Genomic DNA, 10776 nt, shown 5'->3' with positions numbered 1-10776 from the left:
TTTAGTAGAAGTTTCTATGCAATCCATGATGGAGGGTACATAAGATTGAAGCCATGTTCGAAGACATTCACACAACCATACATAACCCTATTGACAAAAGGTGTTAACCACTAACTCTTGATTTGGATGACAATTTTGTTTTATTTATTAGAATGCATATACTATATAATTATTTGTGGAAATAAACATAAATCAAACACATCATAACATTTTATTGTTTACTTTAATGTGATTATGATCATTAAGTCAAACCAGTCTGAGAGGCCTCAGACGGAAAGTGCGATCATAGGTTCATTTAATGACTTTTCAAACTTGTTAATTTGGAAGAAATCCACACATACAGTCTCTAAGAAATTCCTCGCATAGATTACTAGTACTATATAGTTAGTGTTGTTGTTGTCCAAGGCAATCGTAATAGCCATTATCAACTTCGTTACTTTCGAGATTTGTTATTGTTTCGGTCGGTTGCAAAGTGGTGCTATGCCAGATGTTGGCGTAGGTTATTCGTCCGCTGGCTTATTGTTTTTGTTTGGTTCTAACAGACAATTCTATTATTACTGTTATCATCATCATCATCATCATTATTATGTTCTACTGCTAATTCGCCTACAAGACCGTAATACGTACGAATAGTCGGTCACTCGTTAATTTATGATCTTGTAGACCCCTAGAAAACATCAGCATCTACGGTGATGATATCTGACCATACACACATTCGACCTTTCCTTCTTCTGGTTTTGCTTAAAGAATGTTTTGGAAGCATTGATGTGACCAGTCTTATACAAAGTGCCGGTTAATAACATCATATTTTTTCGAATCGCTCCGATCAAAAAAAGAAGGAAATAGAATCTCAAAACCATCAAAAATGCGTTTATTTTCAATATTCGGTATGGTGCTGGTCACCATGTGTTTTACAACACAATGGCAGACAGCCGAGTCAAAACCGTTCATTATCAGCTCAGTTTTAGGTAAAACCAAACATACATAGATGTGAAAAAGTGTTAAAAATAACACACAATAATAAAAAATATAAAATTTTACATAAATAAAATTTTGTGAAATTAAAAAAATATATGTTTCAAAAGACATGTGGCTTTTACCACAAGTTATTAAAAAAAATTGAGTATGAAAAAAAATACAGAAACATACGCCTTTTCCTAAAAGGAAGTTGCGTGCTGAAAATTGTGGAAGTTGCGTGCCGAAAATAGAAATTCTTTCAATCCTGATTTCAGCCAAGGATAACACTTAATTTAATACACGTAAAATTGGAATTAACTATTTAGGATTTTAAACAAATATATGCTTGTGGTGAAACATAACATGTTTTCACAGAACAAAACCTTGGGGCCTCTTGGAGGAGCAAAATTCATCCGATCCGGTTGAAATTTGGTACATTGTGTTAGTATATAGTCTCTAACAACCATGCAAAAATTGGTCTACATCGGTCCATATTTATATATAGCCCCCATATAAACCGATCCCCAGATTTTGCTTGCGGAGCCTCTAATAACAGCAAATTGCATCCGATCACGCTGAAATTTGGTACATGGTGTTAGTATATCGTCTCAAATAACTATGCAAAAATTGGTCCACACCGGTTCATAATTATATATAACCCCCATATAAACCGATCGTCAGATTTTACCTCCGGAGCCTCGTATCCACGAGCAAAATTCATCCGATCAGGCTGAAATTTGGTACATGGTGTTAGTACATGGTCTCTAATAACCATGCAGGAACTGGTCCATATCGGTCAATAATTGTATGTAGCCCCCATATAGACCGATCCCCAGATTTGAACTCCGGAGGCCTATGGAAAAACAAAATTCACCCGATCCGGTTGAAATTTGGTACGTGGTGTTAGTATATGGTCTCTAACAACCATGCAACAATTGGTCCATACCGGTCTTAATTATATATAACCCCAATTTAAACCGATGCCCAGATTTGACCTCCGGAGCTCTTGGAGGAGCAAAATTCATCCGATCCGGTTGAAATTTGGTACGTGGTGAAATTTAGTACAGTGCGATAGTATATGGCCGCTAACAACCATGCCAAAATTGGTCCATATCGGTCTATAGTTATATATAGCCGATCCCCAAAAATTATATACCAAAATTTTATTTCGCCTGATTTATTTTGTTATTTTGTTTCTTGTTCGATCTCTTTCAGTTTAAATAAAATTCTTTATTTTTCCATTGATCTCAAGCTTGGCAAAATAAAGAATTTTTTTTTTACAAAAGGCACAACTTTAAAAGCTCTTCCAAAAATGTTCTCCCAAAGATGTTCTCTATTTTAACTGCACAGGAAGTTCATTTGAGTCAATTTTTTATAACTCGCCTTTTTCATATTTTTAATGGGAATTTTAAAATTTTTTTATTTCAAATAGGTTAAAAACAGATTAAGAATTAATAAAATTATACAAATTATTTAAATTATGGCGAAAAAAATGTTAAATCCGTTCTAGAAAACATGCGAGTTTTTGAAAATATTTGATGTCAAACGTTTCAGACAAGCCTTAGAATGCATTAAAAATCATAAAAAATTTTAAAATGTATTTATTTGTTAAAATATCACATATTTTTTTAATTCACATCCAAAACACTGAATTCGCATCACACCTTAAGAAGTGATGCAAATTCAGTGCAACGGATACTGAAATGGTGGACATCTGTCCTTGACAAGCCTAATTTTAAATTCATCGCTTCTACGCCAATTTTGCACAACTTCCGTATCCAAAAAGAACATTTTCACTACTTCTTTGGCGACGGTTTTTTTGCTGGGTAGTTATTACTGACAAATACGTACCATATCTCAATAGTATCGTATGTAGTTTGTGGCTCAAGAAATCAAATGTGCAGATTGGTTTATATGTTTGAAAATATAATAGATATATAATAGACCGATTGGGCTTATTTTCGCATAGTTGTTAGAGGGCGTGTACTAACATCGCGTGCCAAAATTCAAATGGTTCGGATGAATTTTTTTTCCTCCAAGAGGCTTCAAAATTCAAGTCCCAAAGACCATATAATTATGGGCCGATATGCACCAAATTTTGCATGATTATTAGAGGACATACACCAACATCACGTACCTCATTTCAACCGGATCGAATGAAATGTAATCTTTCAAAAGGTGCAGGGAGTCAAATATTGGGATCGGTTCAAATGGGGGCTATATACAACTATGGACCGATATAGACCCATTTTTGCGCAATTGGTGGAGGGCATATACTAACTCTTTACAACCGTATTTGAACCTCTATGAGTTTCCGCAAGCCACATCTAAGGATCAGTTTAAATGGGGGTTTATAAATAATTATAGACTGATATAGACCAATGCGTGCTAACACCACGTACTAAATATTAACGGGTTCGGATTGTATGAAATTTGCTCATATCTAGAAAAATGTAGCTTGCGCAGAGATCTGGCTCGGTTTATATTGTCAGATATGGCTCATTTACAATACCATCCAACCTACATCAGTAACAACTACTGTCTATAGTCAGTTTCGTTAGCGTGATTTCAATAGCCGGTATCCGAAACCAATATTTCTTTTATGGTATGCTGGATTCGCTTGTAATTGGATGCTTCATTTTATTGTACTTTTTTATATTCTACACCATAAAATGGCATGCAGGATATAAACCATTTATATATTCTTGCTCTTTGTGAAAGTGTGAGTTGATCTATCTCTTTAATTTTTATACAAACATAGAATAAAATCCGGTTACCATGATACAAAAGCCACACCAGAATTTAAAATTTTCCAATTTAATTACGGGATTGTTATATACCAGTGTAAATGACAGGGTTTGAACACGCAATGCTTAGAAATTTTTACCTTTAAGGTGAGTAGTAAGTTCGGGTTTAGCCGCTAAAGTGAGAACTAAATCAATAACAAGTATATACGGCCGTAAGTTCGGCCAGGTCGAACCCTCCACCATGGATTGCGTAGAAACTTCTACTGAAGACTGTCATCCACAATCGAATTACTTGGGTTGCGGTAACTCTTGCCGGTGGCAAGGTATCTTAAAACTTCCTAACATCGTCTTCTAAATTACAAGGTAGTCCATCCGATTAAATACGTATATAATTAAGTTTAAAGTTTCTATAGAAATAAAATTTTGACAACATTTTGTATAGAAGTAAAATTTGGAAAAAATTTTCTATAGAAATAAAATTTGGAAAAAAAATTCTATAGAAATAAAATTTTGACAAAATTTTCTATAGAAATAAAATTTTGACAAAATTTTCTATAGAAATAAAATTTTGACAAAATTTTCTATAGAAATAACATTTTGACAATGTTTTCCATAACAATAAAATTTTGGTAGATTATTTTTGGCTCGAGTGGCAACCATGAATATGAACCGATATGGACCAATTTTTGTGTGATTGGGGATCGGCTATATATAACTATAGACCGATATGGACCAATTTTGGCATGGATACACTGTTAGAAAAATATGTTTTTCATATGTTCCGATATAAACAAAATGTGTTTCGGGCACAATTTTTAAAACCAATACATTTAAGTGCAAACATGTAATGTTTCTAAACTAACACTAAATGTTTGGGATACCTATGTTAATATGTTAAAATATATTATGTTTGGGGCATGCATGTTTCATAAAAATAATATGTGTGAATGTAAACATATATAAATTTACAAATTTCGAGTAAACATTTATATGTTGTGGTATTTCATTCAGAGAGCGACAGAGAGAAAGTATAGAGAAAGAAACAGAGATGGAAAACGGGAGGGTTGACGAAAGATATCAACATAACACAGCGAGAGAATGAAAAGAGAGCAATTTCTGTGAATCCGCTCGTATGTTGTTTCGGAAAACTGTTTTATGATAAGGCCAAAAACTTGATATGCTTAAGTCTAAATATTATTTAATTTGAATATTAGAATGAATATTCGGAGTGAAGAGAATAGACATTCGGAACCAAGAGAATAGACATTTGAAAAAACAGCACGTGTTTTCGTCTTGAGAGCAGCATTTTATATATGTGTGGACATGTGTTTTGTTTATCATTTTGGCATTGTGGGCACAATTTTTTCGTGGTTCGTTAAAATAAATCGGAACGTTCGAGGAGTAAGTCGAAATATTCAGGCAAAGGAAATTAAAAAAACCGTGGAATATATACAAACAGTAAAATGTATAAAAACAAAGTTTAGTTCCTCTTTATTAATAAGTAGTCCAAGAGGAGTTGACGGACACCTTCAAATATAAAAGCGGGCATTAAGTTCGAGTTTTATTTATTTTCTTTAAAATGAATTATTAAAGAAAGGTAAAAGGCAAAACAGGGTAGTTTTAGAGCGAGAATGCCAACTTAATACCGGCCTTAAAAGTAAAAATGAAATTAAGTACAAAACACGATAAGTTTTAAATGCTTTTAAAAGTGTGTTAAATGCAAGAAAAAACTGTTCACGCCTAAATAAATGTATGTGTATATTATAAAATTATTAATGTATGTTTATACTCGACTCAACGTTCTTCTTTTGTTAGAGTTTTTGAATTCCTTCCAAAATTTCAAACTTTTATACCAAAAATAGTTTTTTGTTACAAAACTGTTATTTTTGCAATAAAAAATAATATTTTATCCAAAAGCTCAGTCCATTTCGTTTATATCAAGCACTGTTATTTTCTGACTGTAAATCTTTAATAACCCACATTTCGAAGTTTCATTACAAAAATTTAATATAGTATAAATATAAATGTGTAAATTAAAAAAAAAATTGCTTCGGTCGGAGCAGGGATTGAACCCACGACCTATTGCATGCAAGGCAGACATGCTAACCACTGCTCCACGTGGCCAACAAATGTATGTTTCTGTTAAATAATGTTTTGTTTGCATGGGCTCGTGGGCGCTGCAAACTATGCTATATAAATGTAACGTATAACGATAATTTTCTACTGGTGACTATAACAGCTACGTAGCCCAGTGGATAGTGTGTTAGCTTACAAACTGTATGGTCCTCGGTTCGATTCTCCGTCCAGGCGAAAGGTAAAATTTAAAAAAATAATAAAATTGAATAATATCTTCAACATTATTTGTATTACAGAAAAACGTACGAAGCACTAAAAAATTTCGTGGAAGTGAAAATTATGTGAAAATTATCACAATCTTCTTTGGGGAAAAATCTTTCAAGCATATAATATTTTCGGGCCCAAACCGCTTCCAAACATATAATATGTTCACATAAAACAAACATATTAATGTTTCGGCAGTATCCAATAATATATGTGCTTCCTGCAAAATATGTTTGGAACATATGTTAAATAAGCGATTTTTTTTGAGGGTGTAATAGCGGCCTTATACTAATACCACGTTGCAAATTTCAACCGGATCGGATGAATTTTGTTCCTCCAAGAGGCTCCGGAGGACAAATCTGGGAATCAATTTATATGGGGGCTATATATAATTATGGACCGATATGGACCAATTTTTGCATGGTCATTAGAATACATATACCAACATCATGTACCAAATTTCAGCCGGATCGGATGAAATTTTCGTTTCTTAGAGGTCCCGCAAGCCAAATCGGGGGATCGGTTTATATGGGGGCTATATATAATTATGGACCGATGTGGACCAATTTTTGCATGGTCATTAGAGAGCATATACTAACACCATGTACCAAATTTCAGCCGGATCGGATGAAATTTGGTTCTCTTAGAGGCTCCGCAAGCCAAATCGGGGGATCGGTTTATATGGGGGCTATATGTAATTATGGACCGATATGGACCAATTTTTGCATGGTAGTTAGAGACCATATACTAACACCATGTACCAAATTTCAGCCGGATCGGATGAAATTTGCTTCTCTTAGAGCGAGCGCAAGCCAAATTTGGGGGTCCGTTTATATGGGGGCTATACGGACCGATATAGCCCATTTTCAGTACCGTCCGACCTACGGACGGACGGACATGCTCTGATCGACTCAGAATTTCACCACGACCAAGAATATATATACTTTATGGGGTCTTAGAGCAATATTTCGATGTGTAACAAACTGAATGACAAAGTTAATATACCCCCATCCTATGGTGGTGGGTATAAAAAAATACATATTTGTTGCAAATTTTATTATAACTTGATAGGGAATAGCCCAAAGCAAATTTTCACAAAGTTTGTATCCCTTAAAATGGATTATTTAAGAAAAGTAATAGTGAAAAAATTGCGATTTTAGCGGCTAAAATCGAACTTAATACCCACCTTTATGTTAAAACGCGTCGAGTTCTTCACTTGCATCAATTATATTCTTTAAAATCATATATGTATTGCTGGCCATATTAAGTACTTCGACATGATTGTGCAATTTTCTAACCAAAATTTTATGATTTTCTTTCAGGCCTTGCAGGTAGAAGTAGTACAAATTCGTCATCCTCAGCCATTTCAACGGCTGCTACGGGTATTTTGACGAGCATAATTAATACAAAAGTTCAAGCTATATCCAGAGCTTTATCCTCCGGATTTAGTTCCACCTCATCAAGTACTTCCAGTAGCGGCAGTTCAAGCAGCAGTGGTGGAGGCTTTGGTCTGATTAGCGGTTTATTTGGAGGATCTAGCTCTTCATCCGGTAGTAGTTCTGGAGGAGGTGGGATTCTAAGCAGTGTTATAAGCAATAAACTTGGGCTTCTAACAGGTTTCAGTACTGGAGGACGTACAACTACTACAGCTCCAAGTGGAGGTGGAAGTTCTTCTTCGGGAGGAAGTTCATCCTCGGGTGGAAGTCATTCATCAGGAGGAAGTTCATCCTCGGGTGGAAGTCATTCATCAGGCGGAAGTAGCTCATCTGGCGGAGGGCATTCCTCAGGAACTCATGTACATGTAGAGTTGGAAGAAGATGAGGATGAAGATTCTGATAATAGTTCATCGCAACACACTTCAACAACAGAAAAGGTAATAATGTCAACCACGACCTCTTCAGTTTCTACACACGGCACACATGGAACCACAACAGAAGCAACCTTTAGTCACAGTACAACCACAAGTTCCAGCAGTAAGGTAGAAGAAACCAAGGGAACCACTATGGCAACAGAGTCTACAACCCAATCAAATGGTGGTGGATCTACTACAGGTGGTTATGAATATACAACCTCAAAGGTTACCGTGGTTGAAATGACCAGCACATCTTCGTCGGGTGACAACGATTCAGGTTATAACTATTCAACAAGTACAGAAACTACGCATAACACCCATGGAACTACAACATCGGATAAAGATATAAATGGTGGTTATCATTACTCCTCCTCAAGTACCACTGAAGCAAGTACCAGTGACAATAAGGAAACATCTTCAGAAGGAAATGATGGATCATCTTCGGGAGGTGGTTATGATTATTCTCATTCAACATCCACTGAAATAACAATTGGCGACAATAAAGAAACATCTTCGGAAGGAAATAGTGATGGCGATAGGGATTCATCTTCTGGTGGAGATGGTTATAATTACTCGCATTCAACTACAATTGAGGAAACATCGTCAGGAGGAAATGGGGGCTACGAATATTCCCATTCAACTTCCACAGAGGTAACAACTAGCGACAATAAGGAAACATCTTCGGGTTCAAGCACAACATCTTCTGGCGGAAGTAACAGTAACGGCTACAACTATTCAGAATTAACTACTGTCAGCACAAGTTGCAATGAGATATCATCAAACACTGGAAGCAATTCCGATGCTAACTGTTCGGGATCTTCCAGCACAAGCAATGGCAATAACGAACAAACATCTTCTGGTGGTGATAGTACAAGCGGTTCCTCATCCATTGGAAATGGAAATAGTTATAACTATTCAGGATCAATTTCTGCTAGTATAAGTTGCAATACTGGATCATCATCCAGTGACAATAATTGTTCAGGATCTTTTTCTCAAACAACAAATGGTGGTAAGGACATAAGCTCAACCACCCACACCTCACAATCGTCGTCATCAACTGGTGTTGGTTACAACAATGCATACCTACCTCCTAGTGTCTAAGTCCAATAATGGTCAATGCTTAAAATTTCACCAAATAATTCATACTACAACAGTAGAGACGTTTTATACGAAACAAAATTAAATTCTATTTTGCAGTATTCATTGATGTGCCACTTTGAAAGAAATAGCCTATAATACCTAAAACTTTGGACTTTATTATAATATCGCATAGCTGTTGCAAGCAACTAAAGTTTGATTGAACCTATTCAGACTTACCTAACCTATCCTTAAATAACCAAAGCTGATCGAATCTGGACGACAATATTTTGATGGAGATAAGAAGAATTAGTCAAACTTGCCTTTCATGAACCTCCGGGAAACAAGTTTCGTATTTGTACATTTTAGGTGCAATAATGTTAACAATTATATAGTTTAAGTAAAATATTAATATTAAATTATTGTTAAATAAAAATCGACTGAAATAAATAATTTTGTGATTCAAAACGATCAACTCCATTTATCTAAAGTTGCATTGTCCTATAGTAATACTTCATATTAAATTTGTCTATCACTTTTTGCAAAGAGTTTATTAAAGAAAGAGGAAGATGAGATTTAAAAGATGTGTACTTGCCAGTTTCTCTGAAACTTCCGTGTATACAAGGTAGTATGGATTCATGGAGAATTTTTTCGAAACCGGCTCAATATAAAATATTAACATAAAATGAAGCATAGCAAATTGTCAAAATTAAAAAAAGAAAACTATCCTATCCACGACATGCGAAAAGGCGCAAATTGAGCATTTGGACAAGAAACCGACACAGGATTTTATTTGCTCATCTAGACATTTTTCTATAATTATGAAACCATTAATAAGGATACGACTCACAGAAAAAAGTCAACAACATTTTTCATTGCCGATTTATCTTTATTTTACTTCATGAAAATAAGTTCATTTTAGTTAAATTTTGCCAAATGTGAGTTTTTATATTTTAATTATTTTCTGCTTACTTTAATGAGAGAAAAAAAGTTGTATACAAATGAAGTACACAATTTTACAAAATCGTAAAATAATTCATATTTAATTATACCCTTCACTACTACTGTGGTACAGATTTACATATAGCTGCTATATTTATTTATAACCGATCTGGTCATAAATGGCGTATTTATCAACCGATCGGCTTCCAATTTCGTATAATCGAATATTTTGTGAGTCTCGTAAATTTTGCAAAATATCAATCAAATCGGTTCAGATATAGCTCTCATATATAGCTTTCGCCCTATTTACACTCCTATGGCCCTAGAGACCAATGTTTTGTTCCGATTTACGTGAAATTTTGCAAAGGGAGTAAAATTAACATTATAAATATGCACACCGAATTCGGTTGAAATCGGTTCAGTTTTAGATATAGTTCCCATATATAGCTTTCACCCGATTTACACTCCTATGGTCCCAGAGGCCAAAGGTTTACTCCGAGTTACGTGAAATTTTGCACAGGGAGTATAATTAACATTATAGTTATGCGTACCAAATTTGGTTGAAATCGGTTCAGATTTGAATATAGCTCCCATATATAGCTTTCGCCCGATTTATACTCCTATGGCCCCAGTGGCCAAAGTTTTACTCCGAGTTATGTAAAATTTTGCACAGAGAGTAAAACTAGCATTATAAAAATGCATACCGAATGTGGTTGAAATCGGTTCAGATTTAGATATAGCTCCAATTTATATATCTCTCGTACGATTTACAGTCATATGACCACCGTAGATCAAAATTTCCCTCCAATTTTCTTAAAAATATGCACAGGGAATGGAATTGAAATTTTTACTATGCATGTC

General features: G+C 34.8%; 1 protein-coding gene across 1 annotated transcript; it reads left to right on the top strand.

Moving 5' to 3' along the window:
* Window positions 1–826: 826 nt before the first annotated feature.
* Window positions 827–9441, top strand: LOC142229751 (uncharacterized). Its single transcript, XM_075300319.1, has 2 exons — window positions 827–968; window positions 7367–9441. The coding sequence occupies exons 1-2, from the start codon at window positions 866–868 to the stop codon at window positions 8995–8997; spliced, it is 1734 nt and encodes a 577-aa protein (XP_075156434.1). The 5' UTR covers window positions 827–865; the 3' UTR covers window positions 8998–9441.
* The last annotated feature ends 1335 nt before the right edge of the window (window positions 9442–10776 follow it).

The sequence above is a fragment of the Haematobia irritans genome, chromosome 3 (assembly GCF_050003625.1).
Source record: "Haematobia irritans isolate KBUSLIRL chromosome 3, ASM5000362v1, whole genome shotgun sequence".
NCBI classification, from domain to species: Eukaryota; Metazoa; Arthropoda; class Insecta; order Diptera; family Muscidae; genus Haematobia; species Haematobia irritans.
The sequence above is the reverse complement of the archived record's forward strand: the minus strand, read 5'-3'. Positions and strand labels throughout refer to the sequence as shown.